The 21,303-nt window shown below is 38.2% G+C and overlaps 4 protein-coding genes across 5 annotated transcripts; all 4 read left to right on the top strand.

Moving 5' to 3' along the window:
• The first annotated feature begins 1,606 nt into the window (after positions 1 to 1,606).
• On the top strand, positions 1,607 to 3,366 carry LOC120003437 (embryo-specific protein ATS3B-like). Its single transcript, XM_038852429.1, has 3 exons — positions 1,607 to 1,766; positions 1,860 to 1,967; positions 2,922 to 3,366. Exons 1-3 carry the CDS (start codon positions 1,650 to 1,652, stop codon positions 3,243 to 3,245), a joined length of 549 nt encoding a protein of 182 aa, XP_038708357.1. The 5' UTR covers positions 1,607 to 1,649; the 3' UTR covers positions 3,246 to 3,366.
• Positions 3,367 to 4,146: 780 nt separating this feature from the next.
• Positions 4,147 to 7,081, top strand: LOC120003234. Its single transcript, XM_038852123.1, has 3 exons — positions 4,147 to 5,214; positions 5,330 to 5,478; positions 6,604 to 7,081. Exons 1-3 carry the CDS (start codon positions 4,276 to 4,278, stop codon positions 6,851 to 6,853), a joined length of 1,338 nt encoding a protein of 445 aa, XP_038708051.1. The 5' UTR covers positions 4,147 to 4,275; the 3' UTR covers positions 6,854 to 7,081.
• A 1,142-nt stretch (positions 7,082 to 8,223) lies between these two features.
• On the top strand, positions 8,224 to 11,300 carry LOC120004277 (subtilisin-like protease SBT1.3). Its single transcript, XM_038853580.1, has one exon. The coding sequence runs from the start codon at positions 8,867 to 8,869 to the stop codon at positions 11,192 to 11,194; it is 2,328 nt and encodes a 775-aa protein (XP_038709508.1). The 5' UTR covers positions 8,224 to 8,866; the 3' UTR covers positions 11,195 to 11,300.
• Positions 11,301 to 13,387: 2,087 nt separating this feature from the next.
• Positions 13,388 to 20,772, top strand: LOC120003707 (probable protein phosphatase 2C 75). 2 transcript variants are annotated; one of them, XM_038852755.1, is made up of 6 exons: positions 13,582 to 14,021; positions 14,147 to 14,557; positions 15,611 to 15,716; positions 18,335 to 18,415; positions 18,998 to 19,351; positions 20,161 to 20,772. In XM_038852755.1, the coding sequence occupies exons 1-5, from the start codon at positions 13,611 to 13,613 to the stop codon at positions 19,324 to 19,326; spliced, it is 1,338 nt and encodes a 445-aa protein (XP_038708683.1). In that variant the 5' UTR covers positions 13,582 to 13,610; the 3' UTR covers positions 19,327 to 19,351; positions 20,161 to 20,772. The 2 variants fall into 2 exon arrangements, with proteins under 2 accessions (XP_038708682.1, XP_038708683.1); XM_038852754.1 differs by lacking the exon at positions 18,335 to 18,415 and having other exon boundaries at positions 13,388 to 14,021; positions 20,161 to 20,770.
• The last annotated feature ends 531 nt before the right edge of the window (positions 20,773 to 21,303 follow it).

The following is a 21,303-nucleotide window of genomic DNA, read 5'->3' as shown; positions in this document are numbered from 1 at the left end:
CGTATAATACGGCGCTCAATTAAATAACCCCTTTCCTAGACAGAACTTTCTAGACATTGCTACTTTATTGTTAATCACCAAAAAAGATTACCAAAATATTTGAATATATAAACAAATAACTATTCAATATCTCACGTAATTATTAAAGCAAAACAAAAATTAGTTTCAATTGTGTATCACATATATTTTCATGCACAAGACATACACGGCAAAATTTTAATTATCAATTGATTTTTAATTGGCTTACTCAATTCACATGCAAGTACCTTTATTGGACCAAATTTGTGCCAAAACAACTAAATAAACAATAGACAGTGAATCAAAAGCATTTAAGCATACATCATGCTTTGTTCCAATTAATGCACCGAAAGAACAATAGTGATTTATACAGATAAATGATATAGCAGTTAGCAATTGATATAACAGGCAGATATGCACGTTCAAGTAATGAGCATGCAGTCAATATGCACGTACAGGTCAACAAGATTTGTAGCAGTTCACTCAATATGCAGGGAACAATATGCACGTACAGATCACTAATTAAACACAAGAATGAAATTTTTATCAAATGAATACAATGATAGTTTCAACAGAACAACAATTTCTCTTTAAGAATGTTGGTATATAACATGCAATAAACCAATTAATATTTATATTGCATGAACAGTGAACAAGCTACAGAAATAAAACAGTAACATCAGCATATATGAACTCAATAATTGATGTTTAAATTAAAATACCAAAAACCGTAAACAGTTGATAGGAATAGTGGGAGCGAGGTACGCCTTTCACGAATCTCCTTAAAGAGAAATGTCCAGCCACTGGTGCCAAGCTCTCCGGACAGACTCTTCCCAAGATACAACGCTCCGCAAACCACTAGTAAGCAGCACTTCAATACTAATGGACTTAGACGAACCAATTTAGAATTGCACTCTCAAACAGATTGAAGACAAGGAAAGCGAGACTTAGAAGAGCAGCAGAATGACAGAAGAAGAAGAAGATTTTCTCTCTAATGAAGCTGCTGCCAAGGCTCTCCTTATATAGGAGGCTTAGCAACAAAAAGTCCATATTCAATGCATTTGGGCCTCTCTTATGGGCTTATAACAAAGTGCAAAAATGTAAGAAATTATTGGGCTAAGTCTGCGAAGGGCCTGATACGCACGCACGCTCGCCTCGCCACGCCCGACCGACCGGCTCGGCTCGGCGGGCGGGCGCGCGCTTGTGTTTGAGTCCAAGTTCATAATGTGGAGCCTCTCACTCCTACAAAAGCTTGGGTGCCCTCGGGCCCAAAGTCTTACTACAACACTTGGGCTTATAAACAACACATCCACATGATATTTTTCCAATGTGGGATTCTCATACACACACTTATTGCACTATGTCCACCATGCTCATCATGGTCACTTTGGAGTCTTTTTATATTCAACCAATAAATGATTTGGTCACACTAATTGCTCCAATTTATTGTCCTTATAACAAGGATCAATTGCCCGTAATTTTCATTCAATAATTATTATTGAGCTTTCAATTAATAATGGTCAAACTATAGTTGACCCTCATTTTCCAACATTTTGTACCGACGTATATAAATTGTTTATCTAGATTTCTTACTGGCTTGGAATTCCCTCCTTTGGTACAGCGGAAACAAAATGGTCAAAGCACTCTCTCTTGTATTTTGCTTTTCCTTGCTGTATGGTTTCTCAGAATCCAAACAGGTCACTCTACTACCTGAAGCTCTTGGATCGCTTAATCTCTCATACATCCAGGTCTGCAACAATTACCATCACAAACTATTTTCTGTTTGTTTCTTTTTTTTTCTTTATAAATTAATATTGTTTTCTTTTGTTTGTGGGGAAAAGAAAGTTGGGAGTTGTTCTTACACGATTACCATAACAACGAGCTGTTCCTCCAGCAAGTACACGCGAGATCAGATCAGTATTTCATTTGGGGATTCTTATGGCAATCAGGTTAATTTGCCCTTAATTTTATTTCATTCGAAGTTAAGAGACAGTAGGTTTTTTTTTTCCTTTCTTTTTTTTAAAAAAAATTTTCTGACAAATGGGTTTCTGTGGTTTTCTATTGTGTATCATCGAGGTTAGTTCTAAGTTGGATTTCAATCTTTTCCTACCTGCTCATGATTTAGCATTCTTTCAGAATCATAATTGCGATGCAATTTCATGTAACATGACTGACTTGTATTTGTATATTGTATTCTCATCAGAGATAATTAGGTTTAGGTGCATATAATAGAGGAGCGAAAAGCAGCCCTCCTGATTCAGATTTGTATCATACCCAGAAACTAATTTAAAGGACAAGTTAAATGTTGTCAAGTTTAATATACTTTAGGAATGTATAGGCCATTAGCACTACTTTTCCTTCCGAGTAAGTCCTAGAAATATCAGTTTCTGGTTCTATAGCCTCAAATTCTTGTGGCTTTAGTTCTAATTTAGTATAGGCAGCATGAAGATGAAATTTTGATTAGCAACCAGGAACATAGACCTTCATGGAATGAGATAACTAATGTATGTTTGTGCCCGCTGTCTATAAATCTAAAATCGGAGATTACACGGAACTTTGTTTAGAAATGGAAGCTTAATATTTTTTATTTATTTTCCATGAAGTTTACTCTGTCCTATATCATGCATTATTGGGTATTCGTGGAGGTCAGCTAGGGAAGAAAATCTTTGAAAGTCTTATATTCGATTCGACTCAACTAAATCAAGTTGCAAGTCCAAACAAGCTTGGTTAGGTTTTGTGGATGTTGTGAGTTTTATTTACCATTAAAAAAGCATCAAATATGCATCTTAGATCAGGTTCGGGAAAACTTGAGTTGTGTTTTAACTTGAGCCAATAAGGAGCTTTGTTTTGAAGTGTTGATGTCTATAATGAATTTTTTTGATACCCTACTGGCTGTTCATCAGATTTATGCACCGAGATTGGATGATCCATATACAAGAACATTTGAACAATGCTCCACAGATACATTTCAGATTTACGGTCCGTGTGCATATCAGATTTGCTTTGCATACCTCTATAGAAGTGGACCGGATGGTTGGAAACCAAGTAGTGTGAAGATATCTGGTTATTATTCAGGGGATGCTATGTTCAACTACAATACCTTTATCCCTGATGATGTTTGGTACGGATTTGATTTGTGCCACAATGATTCTCCCTCGCACAAATTAGCTAGTTGGGGTTGGTTTGTGTCTTTGATTGTGGGTTTCTGCCTTAGTGCTCTCTTGTAACTATCAGTTGCCTTTATGTTCCTACTTAACGTTGGTTAGTCTTGTATTCTTACATTATTGTCGAAGGAACAAAAATATATTTACTTGAACTTACTGTTGAGTAAATGCTTATTTTGCTATTCATAGGTTCTAACCTTTTTAGATTCTGATATTCGGGCATGTAATGTACATTTGAACTCATATTAAGAGGCATCATTCAGGTAAATTGATGAAGTGGAGATTCAGAAGGTAAATATTGACTGTCCTCTGGTTCTTTCCTCGTCTTTGTTTAGAACGGAAAATGAAGAAGATACTGTGATGGTTTTGGTGATTCAATGCTGAATGGAAAGGAAAGAGATGCTGGTGCTGGTGCTGCTGCTCCTTTTTCAGGAAGATGAGGAGAACAGTGGTAGTCTTTCTCTTATGTATGTAAAGTAGAATCAGATTGAGCTGGAGCTTGAAGGTTAGTACATGTGGAGATACAAGTTATAATGCATCTGCTCCTTGGCCTGCTGATGTTATCAAACCTGTCTTGGAAGCGGTAGCAGAAAGAAACAGAAAATGTACAATTCCTGCTGCTGTTATCAAAACCCTCTTGTTGGAACGTGGAAGCGGCAGTAGCAGAAAGGCAGAATATATTGGTTGAAACAATTCAATTCTTATAGAAAACGATCCATTCACCGAACAATTTTCTATGAGCTTTTAATGCCAGACTCGATGAAAATATGAAATTGAATCGTGCTTTAATCTTCTCATTTTAATCGTTAAAATTAGGCCTCCTATTATTAAAAATAAAAATATTTGGTTGAAAAAAAAAAAAAACTAAAAGTATTTGTCGTGCCATTAATAAATTCAAATTTAATATAATCTCAACCAAAAAAGTGGTTTATATTAATATAAATTGATAATTAGGAAACCTCGAAATCTGGAAAATTCTAGTTCATTCAGCGGCGACCTCTTGGTTCTTAATTCTTATGGAAGAAAGAAGTAGTGTTACACTCTTGTCAATACTACATATTTGTTACGTAGCCTCCGCTCTCCACCCTTGAATATGGGATCTTATAGGAAAACAAAGCTGGCAATCGATGCTTTTCGCAATTTTACATCGAAGATTGTCTCAAGAGCAACTCCTATTCGAGAATCCTTCCCAAGGATATTCCCAAATGGACCATCAATTTCTCATACAAATACCAATACAGCTAAGTTTTCTGATTTCTCTTTGTATCCGGTTGTTTCTCGGAGACCATTTTTTTCAAATATTACGCGTCAATCCAATCCCTTTTTGGGTGGTGCCAAGAGATTTTATTATGTAGATCGATATAAGGTTCACCATTTCAGGCCACGAGGGCCTAGACGGTGGTTCAAGAATCCAACCACCGTCTTGATTGTGGTCTTGGTGGGTTCTGGAGTTGTTATCACCGTTTATTTTGGAAATTTAGAGACTGTACCCTACACAAAACGAAAACACTTCGTGCTTCTGTCAATACCTATGGAGAGGAAGCTTGGGGAGGCTCAATTTGATCAATTGAAGACAACATTTAAAGGAAAAATACTGCCTGCAATTCACCCTGAAAGCATAAGGGTGCGTTTGATAGCTAAAGATATCATTGAGGCCCTGCAAAGAGGGTTGAAAAAAGAGCAAGTGTGGAGTGATTTGGGATATGCGTCCCCTGAGAGCAGTGGGGTTCCTGAGAAAGGCGTCCAAGATACTTTGATAGCGTTGATTGAAGGTAAAGAGGAGGAGGAGAAGTGGTTTAGAGAAGATGAGATTCTTGATGATGAGTGGATTCAGCAGAGTCGGAAGAAGGGTCAGGAAAGAGGAGCACAGGCTACTACATCACATTTGGAGGGATTGAACTGGGAGGTTTTGGTGGTTAATGAACCTGTTGTTAATGCTTTCTGCTTGCCGGGTGGGAAGATTGTTGTGTTTACTGGGTTATTGGAACATTTCAGGACTGATGCTGAGATAGCAACCATACTTGGGCATGAGGTATAAATTTTTGAACTATTTTTTTCCTTGCCTTTATCTATTTTGTTCCCTAAGGCTGTTTGAGGGAAGGTGAAGGTTCTTAACTGATTATTAAGCTCTTGAAAATGTTAATTAGGTTGGGCATGCTGTGGCTCGACATTCAGCTGAAATGATCACGAAGAATTTATGGTTTGCCATTATACAGCTGATAATGTATCAGTTCGTTATGCCTGATCTGGCCAACATCATGTCAACTCTTCTATTGCGGCTTCCTTTCTCTCGAAAGTAGGTTTTACTTATCAATTTTTGGCAGTCTTTTTTACATTAAATTTATTTTCAGAAGCATGACATTTGTATTTGAAATGAGCCTGATTAGGAACATGCATATTGGAAGACAATAGACAGTATAGAGAAGCGTTCATGTCTTTGAACCCTAGTCGTGTCATGCGGAAGTAACAACTAGCGAATATTGGTTGTCAAATTCACTTTTTAGAATTCCGGATGATTAGGATTAAGGTCATGATCAAGGAATGCTTTGTCAAGCAGGATCTTTGTGACGAGTAGGCTCCGTGTTCTAATGGACCTTCGAATATTAGGTATTATTAGGTGGTGGCTCAAAGAAATTTGTGCTCATAAGTTGTATGCGTTGATGTATAGGTTGCTGCTACTCTGATATTATCAGATCCTCAACTCTATTATTACCTTAGACCTTAGTCATATTTGGTCTTCCTCGGAATAAGACGAGAGATATCATTGAGTTTGCAGATGATGTCTCTTATTTGCTGTTTCCTCCATGAATTCCATGATAAAAGTTGTCAATATGGTCTGCCCCATATTAGTTGTCAATTTGCTGCAACGCCTCTTTTATTAAGAACCAACATTTACAGTTTGATGGGTGCCTACTAGTGGCTAATCATGATTTTCAATTGTTGAGAGGTTAAAGCAGTCCTAATTTCTTAGCTCCATGTAAGGAATAAGTTAGAGTCAATTCTCATGGACCTAGGATGCAATTTTGTTTTTCTATTTCTTTGACAAGCAATGTGGGTTCTGGCCTTCTGGGAGATCATATGATTGATTCAAAATGCCATACTCTTCGTCTCATAATTAGGCTTGAAGGACTTGCATATACTAACTAATCCATTCCTACATCTCATTTTCCTGTTGGCCACAGCCTTGGTTTTCAGTACAATTACTCTGTTATAAAACCATTGGTTTTCTTATTTTCCGTGGGTGGATTATAATGTTAATTTCATACCCTTCTTCTCATAATTAGGCTTGATGATATGAACCCATGACCTCTTTGGTCACGGGCCTTAAGGTGGGAGCCTTGGCATTGCTCCTTGATATGTTCTTGCCATCACACATATTTCTTAAGAACCTACTGTGAATGACCCTTCATTTTTTTTTTAGGATGGAAATTGAAGCCGATTACGTTGGACTGTTATTGATGGCTTCCGCTGGATATGATCCTCGAGTGGCCCCCAAAGTTTATGAAAAGTTGGGAAAAGTTTCGGGTGACTCAGCGCTGAGGGATTATTTTTCCACTCATCCATCTGGAAAGAAGAGAGCTCAATTGCTTGCTCAGGCTAAAGTCATGGAAGAAGCACTCGCAATTTATAGAGAAGTAAGAATGGGACGTGGTATTGAAGGCTTTCTGTAGGGCAGCATACCTCTGGAGTTGGTACCTAGAGTGAAGTTGGAAGGTACTTTTATTTGTTTAATTCGGCCACATACACATTCTATTTTGTTTCCTGGCCAGCTTTCAAAATTTTAGAGTCTCTGTACGATAGCATTTGCAAGAGGAAATTTATTCTATGAAGGTTATTAGTTCTGTTAAATACGTCAATGGTTATCTTATGTGAAGGTGTATGATTCAGGTTTCAGGTTTGATCCTTCGCTTGCTTAGTGTCAAAACACTTGACACGAGGCCGTTGCTCTGTTTAAGAAGCACGAAACCCACTACAAGGACTCGTACCTTTTAATGCCAACATAAATGTTAGACAGATTGAAACACTAAATGTGAAGGAGCTACACCCATTACTCCTCTGCTTCCCTTTCTCTCCTCTTTTTTTTCAGAATCAATACTGTAGGCTCCACCATTTGCATTGAGAAGTGACCAGACTGTAGTAGGCTCTAGTAGCGGTGGGATGGAGCTCTAATTCTCTCCTAAAAAAAATGTTAAATTATGAATTAAAATGTGTTATTAAGTATTTTGATATTCATGTTAAAATATAGTTGATTTTGAAAAAGAAATTTAAATCCTAAATTTTAAACTCTAAATCCTAAAAAAATTTATAATCTATAATGATTTTTGAGAAAGAATTGGAGTCATCTTCTACATAGCGGTGGTGTTTACATTTTTTTTTCCCTTAATGATATACTAATGTTTTACTTGCAAGAACATTTACTTGGCAACAGGCAACCTAGACCCTTAACTCCTACTAACGACAAAACCAGATTTAATGCCGGCCAGCACACATGCCATTCACTCCATGAAATTATTTCCGATTGCAGTTTTCACTTTTCACAGTGCCTTTAGGCTTTAACTTTTATAATAATGTGTTTGGATTAACAGATTTGAGGAGAAAGAAAGAGAAATGAAATTTTCTTCTAATTATATTGTTTAAATAGTTTAAAAAAAATTAAGGAGAGAAATTTAAAGAGGATTGAAATAAAGATTTTATTAAAGGGAGAGATTTAAAGAGATTTTGGGGAAGATTTCCTTTCCTTTTTTCCTTTTCTTCAAATCCCTCAATCCAAACACATTATTATTAAGGAAAGTGACTTAGCTACTTTCTGTGAGAGATCACTTTCACCCACATGACAGTCTTTAAATCTCGAAAAAGAACTTCAATTGTTGAGATTACCAATATCACTCTCACATGTCCAATTAGAGTTATCATAATACGTACGTACATCTCAACAACTCCACACTTGCATTCCTCGAGTGCGAGTCGACGATGCTTGACCCATAATTTGTTCTCCATGAAAAAAAAATGGGGACTGGAATTAAAGCAGTCTCACACGAACAAAATACGAGCGTTGAAGGGAATGCGGCAAGTAATAACGAAGTCTTGTACACTGAATCTGAAATGCTACTGTATGTAGAATTACAAATGTGATTTACATCTACATGCAACTTGTGAAAATGAATGCCGGGACCACGTGATCATAGCACAAGGCACCAACAATATTAAATGGAATCTACAAAAGATCATTTTTTTTTCTCTGTTGTTCATAATTTCATAGTCTCACAATTACCTCAGTAAAATTGATATACTTACCATCAACATTAGCAAATGGCCTTGGATTGTCTTTCTGGGACTCAACTGAGGATGATTTAGACAAGAGCCGTTCCATGTTGGTCCAATTTTGACTGACAATATTATCAAGACAGTCAAAATGACGTTCCTGAAGGACCATAACCATAACCAGATTAATATCCCCAGCCACCTCTCCTAACTTTCTTCAGCTGGCATTCATGAAGCAACCAAACGCCTTTATTACCTGCGCCACATGACAGAGTAAAGGCTCCTCCCTCTGCTCTGATATTTCCGAGACACCAAATGCCACATCCACATCCACATCCACAACCTTCTCATTCTCTTCTTATTTATCTTGCTCATTCTCTCAACTTTATCTTCCAAAAGCTCTCTCTTACTTACCCCATAAAATGGATGAATACCCAGTGAAATGGCTGTTCTTTATACTAACAATCCATCTAGCCTTCAATCTTGTCCTCTGTTCACAAATGCCATCAACAAAGAAGACTTACATTGTCCAGATGGATAAGACCTCAATGCCACAATCCTTTTCCAGCCACCTAGAGTGGTACTCATCGAAAGTGAAATCTGTAGTTTCTAAACAAGAAAAGCAAGGAGATGATGGCAACAAAGAGCGGATTATTTACAATTATGAGACTGCTTTTCATGGGATGGCTGCCCAACTGAGTGAAGAAGAAGCTGAGAAGCTAGAGGATCAAGATGGTGTCATGACTATATTCCCAGAAACCATATATCAACTACACACAACTAGGAGTCCAAAGTTTCTTGGGCTAGAGCGAGAAGATAGTACCAATGCATGGTCTCAGAAACCTGCAGATCATGATGTGGTAGTGGGAGTACTGGACACAGGAATTTGGCCAGAGAGTGCAAGCTTCAATGATACAGGCATGGCACCAGTGCCTTCTCAATGGAAAGGAACTTGTGAGACTGGACGAGCCTTCAATGTCCGTCACTGTAATAGGAAAATCATTGGAGCAAGAGTTTTCTATAGAGGATATGAAGCTGCAACAGGAAAAATCAATGTTCAGAATGAGTATAAATCGCCTAGAGACCAAGATGGCCATGGGACACACACAGCCGCAACAGTTGCGGGATCTCCAGTGCGTGGCGCAAACTTACTTGGCTATGCATATGGAACGGCAAGAGGGATGGCACCTGGTGCAAGAATTGCAGCTTACAAGGTTTGTTGGGCTGGTGGGTGCTTCAGCTCAGACATTTTGTCAGCAGTGGATAGAGCAGTGGCTGATGGAGTGAATGTTCTCTCTATATCTCTGGGTGGTGGGGTGTCTTCTTATTACCGTGACAGTTTATCGATAGCAACCTTTGGGGCAATGGAGATGGGTGTTTTCGTTTCATGTTCAGCTGGAAATGGAGGGCCAGATCCTGTCACTCTTACAAATGTGTCTCCATGGATCACCACGGTTGGTGCTAGCACCATGGATAGAGAATTCCCCGCTATTGTTAAGCTGGGAACTGGCAACACTGTAACTGGCACATCTCTCTACAAAGGCCAGAGAAATCTGTTAACAAACAAGCAGTACCCCCTGGTTTATACAGGCAGTAATTCAAGCAGTCCTGACCCAAGCTCCCTGTGCTTGGAGGGAACTCTGGATCCACATAAAGTTGGTGGAAAGATTGTGATATGTGACCGCGGAATCAACCCTCGAGTTCAAAAGGGCCAAGTGGTGAAAGATTCTGGAGGGATAGGCATGATTCTGACAAATACAGCAGCAAATGGAGAGGAGCTAGTTGCAGATTGTCACCTTCTTCCAGCAGTTGCAGTTGGTGAAATGCATGGGAAAGCTATCAAACACTATGCTTTAACAAATCGAAATGCAACTGCCACTCTAGCATTTCTCGGTACCAAGTTGGGAATTAAGCCATCTCCTGTTGTAGCAGCATTTTCATCTAGAGGACCCAATTTTCTCACTCTCGAAATTTTGAAACCTGATCTTGTTGCACCCGGTGTGGACATCCTTGCTGCTTGGACAGGGGATTTGAGTCCGTCAAGTTTGCCAACTGATCATCGGAAAGTGAAGTTCAATATATTGTCTGGAACTTCCATGTCATGCCCACATGTGAGTGGAATTGCTGCTTTGCTCAAGGCTAAACATCCAGAATGGAGTCCAGCAGCAATTAAGTCAGCACTGATGACAACAGCCTATGTTCATGATAACATTAAGGGCCCTCTGAAAGATGCCTCAACAGCTGCCCCCTCAACTCCCTTTGAGCATGGTGCTGGACACATAAACCCGCTTAAAGCTCTAGATCCGGGTTTGATTTATGACATTGAACCTCAGGATTACTTTGAATTCCTTTGCACACAAAGGCTAACTCCCACACAGCTTAGCGTCTTTGGCAAGTACTCAAATAGATCTTGCCATCACTCCCTCGCAAGTCCAGGAGACTTGAACTACCCAGCTGTCTCGGTAGTCTTCCCAGATAATTCTTCAACTTTGACAATCCACAGAACAGTCACCAATGTTGGCCCTCCCATCTCAAACTACCACGTCGCTGTTTCCCCATTTAAGGGGGCAATTGTTAAAGTTGAGCCACAAACCTTGAATTTCACCGGCAGAAATCAGAAACTATCTTACAAGATTACCTTTGTTACGAAGTATCATCAAACAATACCAGAGTTTGGTGGTTTATTATGGAAGAATGCATTACACAAAGTAAGAAGTCCAATTATCATCACATGGTTGCTACCAATATAAATTGTACTGAGGCAATTTCAACAATTTATTGTTCCAAAATAAAAGTGATGTTTTATCAAGAGTGAAGGCTCTTTCATATGTAGTATATGAAATGCATTTTCTTCCTGTGTTTCTACCATCGATCTAACAGACTTCCGGTATGACCTAAGACTGAAAAACTACCAGTTTTACTGTCAAGACTACGCTTTGAATGCCTCCAGGCTACGGATATTATCTCTAGTGTCATAACGCAGAAGTATGAGGTTCACTATGAGACACGAATGAAGCTCTTGCTTAACCTTTTTAATTGGTGGCTTCCTTGCATGATTCTCGACTAACACTAACTTCAGAAATTCTAGCAAAGATCATGACTGCTAATATAGATACGTTGTCATACACTATTAGCAAACTACCCACATCATCAATCATGAGAATCCTTTAAATACAGAAAAATAAATACCCCAATGGGTTGCATATTGGCTGGAAAAAAAAGCAACAACAACACAGATTATATCATACCACAAATTTACAAGAAAGCATTAATACGTATATCAGATACACAAACAGAAGTTAAAATCATCGTATGAAGCAAATATGTTATAATCATACCATTGGGTTTGGTTAATAGGGTATTTGTCTATATGTTTGCCTAGGTTGCATGAAGCAATGGAGAGTATTTCCATAATACTTCAGGAATACGTAATAAATTACGAAAATTCCTACTTCTGAGCACAACACTTTAAAAATCCCACAGGCCCATGCGATGTCAGGCAAATGTTAAATGCAAAATCACTTCTACTACAAAATAATCATAATTTTGTTAAAATTCATCTTACTAAGAAACTAGTCAGAGTCAGAACCTGTTTTATTTAATCACAAAATAATCATAGTTAAGTATTACTCTCTTTAACAGTGTCATTGCTTCCCACTTCTTCTCACCGTAAACGAAAATTTCTCCAAACAAATATCTTAGAAGATTCAATAACCTCACTTCAGTTCCAACACGATCTAAATAGGACCTGGAGGGATTAACAATACCACATTTGGATTTGATGAAGCATTACTAGAATTCAATTTCTACTTTTAAATTTTCTTTCTAACAAAAACGATTAATCAAAATCAAGCATACTGTCAAATGCAATATGAAATAGCACTTAAAATTAGAAAAAAAAGAAGAAGAAAGTTGCAAAAAAAATTCTCAGATTTCTATTAATATTACGAAGACCAGAAAGGGAGTACGAGAGTTGTGAGTCTGTTCCGGCTAACCTGGGTTTCTGTTTATGATGAATCAGTAACGTCAGTAAGCGTAGGGTTTCCGGACGAGAAAGGATGAAGGAGGACGGTGAAAGTTCCATTCTTTAATTTGAGGGCTACTTCAACTCCAGGCAAAATGACATTGGGCCATTGGCATTGGCATAACTCATCAGGCACCAGCTGGTCGGAGTCGACGACGCAGTTTATAAGTGGGACTGGGAACCATGAGATTTGGTCCCACTCTCTCCCCGTAATGAAGTCATTTAGGAGGATTAATTGCACTTGCAGAAGGGGCCAATATGAACCCTTGGGCCTCATGTGAAGGTTTTTTTTTCTTGGGCCGGGCCTGTTGTAATTTTTTGCTTTAAAAAATTAAGGAAAAAACAAATGGAGTAACTTATTTTTAAGTTTCTTACATAGGTGAAGCCTGTGTGGCGTGCATGATGCAAGGACTTGGACCCGTGACTTTATCTTGTTGTCCGACCCAGAAGAACCGTCATGTCATGAAACTGATTTTTTGTCACCCCTAACCTTGCGTGTGGAACTCGTGGTGATCTGCCTCCCATTCTTAGGTTTGGTGTACCTTGGTCTTCATCATAAGCACGCAACAAAGCCCTAACAAAACAATTAATATGGTTTGACTTTTAGTAATCAAGCCTATAAATTTCCTAAATTCGCTAATGTTGTGGTTCACAAAAATTTGGAGTGGGCCGCAGAAATTCATTGGGCTGAAACGTACCAAACGTGGGCCACTGCTCTCCCCTTGACATATCAACGTGCGAGTCTCTTATTGGACCACTTGGAAAACTATCACTGCCCTTGACTACAGTCTACACATGTCAGAATTCCTTGGACACGTTTCATATTCCAATGACTCGTAAAGGTCGATATATCGCGATACTTGAAATTGACTAGGCAGAGAAAGGTCATAGAAACTGTTTCCAAAATTCAGAGGGACGCGTGTCTAGACTCTAGAGCACAGAACACGTTGCCTTTTCTCTTCTACGTCTCACAAAACGTTTTCTAGGAAAGGATGAAAAAAGGCTACTGATTCTTCTCTTCTCTATATGGTGTGTTTTCGTTTGTTCTATGCATCGCCTGATATGATCAAAGAGGAAGTCGAAACGTTGCAGAAGCTTTGTTTTCGTGAACGTTGTCAATAACGGAGATTTACAGGAGACTGATGAGCGACAGGGACGAAGATTCGCCGGGGAAGTGTAGGGAGCGTCGCCGCCGGATGTTAGAGATGAGACGAATGTCTTCACAGTCTATTTCGCCTCCGGATACTCGAGAACGGAAGGGGAATATAAAGGAGAGCTCAGGTTGCGTAGCCAAAGGGAAGAGGATTCATACCGAGGAGGCGACCGGTTACCAGACGATTTCTTCGGTATCGGCGCCATCTGCCGGCGGTGTCATTGTGGATCCGGGTGAGAATTCGGTGGCAGAACCGGTATTTGGTATGATGTCGGTAGCTGGGAGGTCAAGTGAGATGGAGGACGCCATATCTATACGGACGAACCTTTGCCGACCTGAGATTAGCTTACAGCAACCCGTGCATTTCTTCGCTGTATATGATGGTCATGGAGGCTCTCACGTAATGAAAACCTCCACACGTATTTTGATCTAATTAATTTGTACCGCTTATTTATTATTGTTCATGTTGTTGAACTCATGGCATTTCGATGAAGGCGAGAGTAGTTATGTAATATATGGTTGCAGGTGGCAGCATTGTGCAGGGAGAGGATGCACCTGTTGATGGAGGAAGAGTTGGTGCGCCTGGACTGCACGTGGAGTAGAGTAAGTGGTGATGCTGGTGGTTTTGATAGCACGAAAGAAAAGCATGAGCTCCAAAGACATGGCGGGAATGAAGGAGCAGAGGAATTTGAAGAGAAGTGGAGGAGAGTGATGAAAAGGACTTTCCGTAGAATGGACGAGGCGGCATTGAGTACGTGTGTGTGTGGTAGCATGGGCTATCGGTGTGGATGCCACCCGATGGAGGTTGAGCTTGCAGGATCCACCGCCGTGGTGGCCGTGTTAACCGCTGAACACATTCTGATCGCTAATTGTGGAGACTCACGGGCTGTTCTCTGCCGTAATGGGAGGGCCATTCCGCTCAGCTTTGATCATAAGGTTAGTTCTATTGACCTTTTGTATAGTTACAATTTTTTTTATAGCAACTGGAATATAGAGTTCTTATTGGCTTTTGATTTCACTTGCATTCACAAATTCTCACCCCCATTCTTACGCTCAATGATGGTTAATCGTTTCATAGAATACTAAAGAGTTAGTTTAATTATTTATTTTCTTTATTAGAAGCATACCTTTTATAGAATTATTAGTAGTTTTAGTGTTAGTTCCTCATTTTTGTATTCTTTTAAGATGTTTTCCTAATTTTAGTATAATTAGATTACTTGTCTTTGTTGCGTATGTAAAGGCATGAACAGTATCGTTAAAAAGAATGATGAATTAATAATATTTTGAGGTTTCTTTCAATTTTCTTTCCGAGTTATGTTGGCTTAGTTGTGAACTAACCAATCAATTTTTACTTCCGCACTGTGTTACTCAGTAGGATTTGCGAACCGTTGTGATTTTATGAAGGGAATTCCTTGACTACGTTACTGACAAATTTGGGTAAGGCCATGCCATTCCCTGTGTGGAAATTGGAACATAGGTGCATGAAATGTTTTTGATGAATTAGCAGACGTTGTCTCTGGGTTTAAACTTTACTAAATTTTATGGGCAACTTGATACTTGTGGTTAACTGAGCTGTTACATGTAATTTGGGTTTAGGTGTGCTGCTGAGTTGTTGTGATTTACATTGTTGGCATGTTCTAGCATTAAGAATAATAAATACTTACTTTGGGCTCGCCACCATGTGAATTTTAATAATTGTATGTGACCATTGCCCAATGATACTAGTTTGAATCTAGGAAATTTATCGTGTCATGTTACTTTTGATCAGCGCATAACATCTCGATTTTTTTTTCATTATTTTAAATCCGTAATTGTCTTATGCATTGTGTCCAAACATCTTCGTGACTCCCAAAGCTATAAATAAGTACAATTTTTCTCAGCTCATTGAACATTGTTGATCTTTTACCCCGTATTATCCTTTTTCCACATGTTAAACACTGAAATCAAGTTGTTCTCCTCATTTGGGGATGCTTCTTTTTGTATGTTCAGCCCGATAGATCAGATGAACTTGCAAGGATTGAAGCTGCTGGGGGCCAAGTCATTTTCCTGAACGGAGCGCGAGTTCAAGGCATTCTTGCTATGTCTAGAGCGATAGGTAATCAATTAAAGAAAAAATAATCCAGGCATGCATGTTTCTTATTCTTGTGTAAATGAAAATTACTTGCAACATAAGGAGCAACTGTAAGAGGTAGTTAGCATGATCCCCTATACTACACATTACCTGTATATATCCTGCATTTGAAAGGGTTACTCAAATATATTTTAAATTATTGAATAACCTGGTTTAGTCACAATAACACATGAGAGCGCGTGAATTTTACTATGTCTGTTTTAATGATGGAATTTCCTAATGCGTGATGTATACAATGCTGGACATGTCCCAGTGTCCAACGTTATAGGACCTATGATATTTTCTTTGATATGGTTTTGTTAAAATTAACGTATATATCATGCAGTTAAACTACTATCAGAATATTTTATGGTTTATTGACGGTGCCACTGATCTTTTTGTTCCTGAATAACAAGTGATATTACTTGAACATTGGCTTTCTCACCATTCAATTCTATGATCTTATTTTTTTTCCAATGAGTTGTGCTACTAAATCATAGACATGTGGGAAAAATAAAGATGATGAAGTTTTCATTGAAGGTGTGTAAGCAGTATAATGTCTTGACCTCAGGAGAGCATTGAATTGGAAACTATAATTAAGTTATTGCTGATTGTATCTAATTGGGAAATCTTGATTTTTTTTTGAGTTGCTAGTGGGCAATAATCTTATCTGTGAGTTCTCATGTTTGATGCTCGTACATTTTGGTAAATTACTAGTCTCCACGTCAGAATTAGATTTTCACATCCAATGGATGCCCATACTGTCTTGCACTTTATGAATCAGCTTCATATGACTCCGTTACTGGGCTACTTCACAAGCACAATGGCAGTTTTTTTTTACCCTTATGGTGACTTAAAACAGCAGAGTAATAAAGCCACTTATGAATTGCGTGATTCATTTGGCTTGTTATCGTGCAGGTTTGGTTTGTTTAGATAATGGTGTGTTCATAAGTCATACCAAATTTATTTCATGATTGCTTGTGGATTCTTTTTACTTAATTAGAATAGTGTAAGATTGAACTTATACTCCTCTGTGAGGTGCTTTAATTTGTAAATTAGTGGTAACATATTAGCAAGCAACGTATATAGTGACTGTTCCCAAAACTGAAGGCATATGATCTATTATTGTCTTAATTCTTGCAATTACTATCTATTTTAGCTGGTAACAGTCGTGAGCTATTTCCAATATTTGATTTAATCCCCCATCTGGAAGATATCAGGGTGAATTGAAGTTCCTTTTGCAGCGCGGGTAACATAGAAATTTCCTGCAGAGCAGATGCTTTGTCAGCAGGACTCAAGGTTGTGAATTGTGAGGCACCCTTTTTGAGGCAAGAATAAGTTGCTACATTTTCTTTTGTACTTAGTCTGGGTTGTTCCCAGAATCGTTGGTGGTTTGACTTAAAGAATTATTTAGATGAATTAAAGAAATTCTGTGATTATCTTCCGTTGTAGAAGTTGATCAAACTACAAGATCTCCTCCATTGTTATGCAAAATTGAGATATTAATATTATGCCAGGATGTCAGTGATGTAACTTCTACTTTCTGTTAGAACTTGTAGAAGAAATTGGAAAATTTCTGGGTTGAACGCGTAATATGATGGGCTGAATTGTGCCTGGTTAGTTGGGAGCTGATAATCATTCGTCTATGTTGTATTACCATGGAAAGAAGAATTGCATGTTTTTCTTTGAAAAGTTTTCATTACATTTATTTACACGTGTTGTTTCATCATGAAGTTCTTCATACAGTTTTAATATAGACCTTTCCCAAGGAATGTATCATTCTTCATACAGTTTTAATATAGAATTTTCCAGAGGAATTAACCAATTTGCAAGACGTGAAATCTATGTTCTTTTTATGTTTTTAAGTGCAGGAGTGCAATTTTTTTTTAATTTACTTCTAAATTAAAGGGAGCATATAATGATACAAATTCCAAATTTGTGGAAGTAAAGTAATTGCCAAACTTAATGTAGTTATATGTATTGATGTACACCGTTTCCATGTCCAATATGTCTACCAATGGTTGTAATACTTTGTGTTGACTGTGCACTGACCATATCTATATAATACTGGTACTACGTTTTAAATTTTGTATTCGACTAGATATGCATGTCTTAATTTTCCTGATTCCTTTATCGCTACTGAGAATGTAATTGAATGTATAAATAGTTGTTCTTCTCATGGCTTGGGATTTTCTTGTTTTAATTGTTCTTTTGGCTGCATCGGGTTTCAAGTAACATTTCATCTTCTTAACACAGTCCTTTTTACGCACACACACCTTTTTGTTTGGAGCAGTCTAATGAAATAGGAAGCCAAATGGGTCTTGCGGATTTTCATCAGGCATTCTGTCTATTTGTATCAATCAGGTCAAACCATGGAGCTGCCAAGTTGAGTGCTAGATCCTCACAAGAACTTCCACTACAAACTTTTGATAGTTTTGTATTACTCGCTGTGTGATTCTTTTTTTCCAGTTTTCTAGCATTAACTTGCCCGTTATGTAGTGTTTGGAGTTAAACTTAAAAGTTAAAAATCGCAGCGACGTCTTTGTCGTCATTTTTCAAAATTTGTTTCGTATTGGATATTAACGATGTCTGATTCATTCTAGAATGGAGAACCATGAAGATGATTGTGGAATTTGTCAGATCATTGCAATCTTGCACATATGGGTTGCTAATTCGTAAGATAGGTCTGTCAGCATGGTTTCTTATCAGTAGTGTTACCTTCTTGATATTGATCTTGCATAGCTCCGCATATAGATAAGGTTGACACATGCATGCAGCTCTCATATGTGGTGGCATCTCTGTTACTATGAAAAGAGACTCTATGAGCTATACTTTTTATTTTTTTATGTGATATATTTTATATTTGCATGTGGGGAATTGAACCTCACCCTGGCTCAAACCTAATGGAAACAAAATCAGCCAATTAACATTACATCTATTCCATTTTGGTACTTATTTTAGTAATGGTGCTCTTCTCGATCCTTGATTGAAAATTTTATGGTAGGAAAAACTAGGAGATTGCACCGTCATTTTGGTGCATATTAAATTGCGATTTGCTGTGCCTCAATGATAATATACCTGACTGTGATTAAGGGATTGCTGATTGTACCTCAACCATCCTCGGCAGGGATGGGGTGAATGCTCTTGTGGTCCAACTCATTAATTTGTTTCGCTTGGGTAATTACTGTTGTTGGAGAGCTCATTAGATATTAAGCTTATAATTTCAAGATCAGGATAATGTTTCTTAATTGTGTTTTTTGTCACAGGGGACAAATATTTAAAGCCAATTGTGACGTCAGAGCCTGAGACAACTCTAACAAAAAGGAAACCAGAAGACGATTGCTTAATTCTCGCTAGTGATGGTTTGTGGGATGTTTTGTCAAGTGACTTGGCGTGTGAAGTGGCTTGCGAGTGTCTGCGAGAAGGTAGTGCTCCTGCAAACCTCAGTGCCGGTCCTCGGATGGAAGATGAGAAGTCCAGTGCATTGTATCCTGCACGTAGTGTACTGGCTGCTGCACTGCTAACTCGCCTTGCTTTGGGTAGAAAAAGCTCTGATAACATCAGTGTCATTGTTGTAGATTTGAAGAGGAGCTGAGCTGATGGGAGAGAAAGTTCAGGAGGTAACATGACATTGATTAATTAATATGAACTTGGTCCAGTCCTTTTTTGGTCTTAGGGAAGAGGAAAATAACATGCACATTTCACATGTTTTAAGGAATAAAATTTAAAGAAAACAGTAAATTTGGAATTGTTACTATGCTAGGAGAAGAACTTCCGGAATCATTAACACGGGTGTAGAAGGTAGGAGTGAATAGTTGGCAAAGTAGGTAGAGGAAGGAACAACAGGTTGTCTTCCCCGCTTCTCTCACCAACCAGGAGGAGTTAATACCCGGATGAAAGGAGGCGAGAGGCCCCCGTTCACTAACCCCTTGATCCTTTCTTTTCTTATTTATTTTCTTTATTATCTCGTTTTCTTCCCTTAAGAATAGGTTTCTGGTATGGTGGTGAATAATAGATTACTTTATCTATTTCAGACTGTTCCATGTCTCTCTTTACAGTCAATCAATCATTGGCGTGTAGATGTTTAGGTACCCTTAAATGATGGAACTGCATTATCAGGGATCTCATCACTTATCAGCTTATACTTGATTAAAAAAATTTCCTTATGGATTTGGATAAGAAGCATCTGAAAGGAGAACTGGGAAGCTCAGTGGGTTAGAAGAGTATGATTAGTATTGATGTTCTTAGTTCTTTGGGTGAATATAGTTCTTGGAAGATTCTGCATGTTACATTTTTGTTAATAGACTGTATATTCTTAAATTCATCAGTTTCATTGTGGACTGCTACAACCAGTAGCAGTTAATAGTTAGCTGAGCTGGTGTGGAATTTAAAGTATATATACTTAATGACTTCTATTCTTACCTTACAGGGAACAACAGCAAGATAAAATGAAACCCAGAAATCGTGCCAAAAATTGCATGGATTATTTATATTCCGAGTGTGTGGAAAGCTCAGTAATTGCCTATTGTAGGGGTTGCCTGGTTGGGACTTGGGTACTTTTGGAGGCCCTGGATTTCACTTTCTATACAGTGTGTTCATATGGAAAGAGATCCATGGTTACGGTTGGGTTGCATGACCAGTGCTAAACTGCTATAATGCCAAGGAATTAGACAAGCCTTTGCGCCTTTACGAACAGTTGAAATTCCTCTGACGGAATCTATCCTACCAGCACACTACTTATCTTTGTTTTAGTCCACATGAAAGGCAATTTCCTTTTCTAACGCTTTTTTTTTTTTTTTGGAAGCACTAACATGGTTTGGCTTAGCACGTGATGCTCGGCGGACAGCAAGAGCAAGCCGGTTGGTCGGTTCAGGCGTTCAGCTTCACTTTGCTGATAAATTATCATATTGTCGACATTTGCTTGCACCGTAAAGTCTGACTTAAAACGAACAAATTGAATGCAGACAATGTGTAATCAATATTCAAATGTCCCCAAGATAAAATAAAATTTATGGACATATCCAAAATGTTCAAATATTTGCCAGTACGACCTTTTTTTGTCAGAATACCATTCAATGTATATATAAGACAAATTTCAGACAAAAGGGAGAATAAGAGCATTTTAATTCGAATACATGAAGGTTTCTCATAAAGAACAGGTATTATTTTACTACCTGATTCATAAATCCAGGGGTAAAATGCACTAAAGAATCAATTATTTGAAACTAACAATTTTATTAAACTAGCCAACAAGGCAAGGTTGATGGATTTTCAATGATGTTCTCCCCAAATTTTTGAGATAAAGATTTGAATGATAATGATAAGCCAACTAGGCAAGGTTGAACATTTGGCTGTTTTGAACAAAGTTGAAACTGGCCATTTGAAAACAGTGTATTAAAAACCCAATGTTGACCTCACCGTGCACTACTGGTTCTTATACATCAAAGATAAGACAAAATATGGCTTAATTTCCATCTTTAATAACGTAAATGGGGTAGCAAAGAGTCGCTTTCAGATGTCTGAGTATGAAGAGAGAGAACAAAGGGTCAAACTTAATAGAGGAAAACCCCAA

The sequence above is a fragment of the Tripterygium wilfordii genome, chromosome 8, assembly GCF_013401445.1.
Source record: "Tripterygium wilfordii isolate XIE 37 chromosome 8, ASM1340144v1, whole genome shotgun sequence".
Lineage (NCBI taxonomy): Eukaryota > Viridiplantae > Streptophyta > Magnoliopsida > Celastrales > Celastraceae > Tripterygium > Tripterygium wilfordii.
The sequence above is the reverse complement of the archived record's forward strand: the minus strand, read 5'-3'. Positions and strand labels throughout refer to the sequence as shown.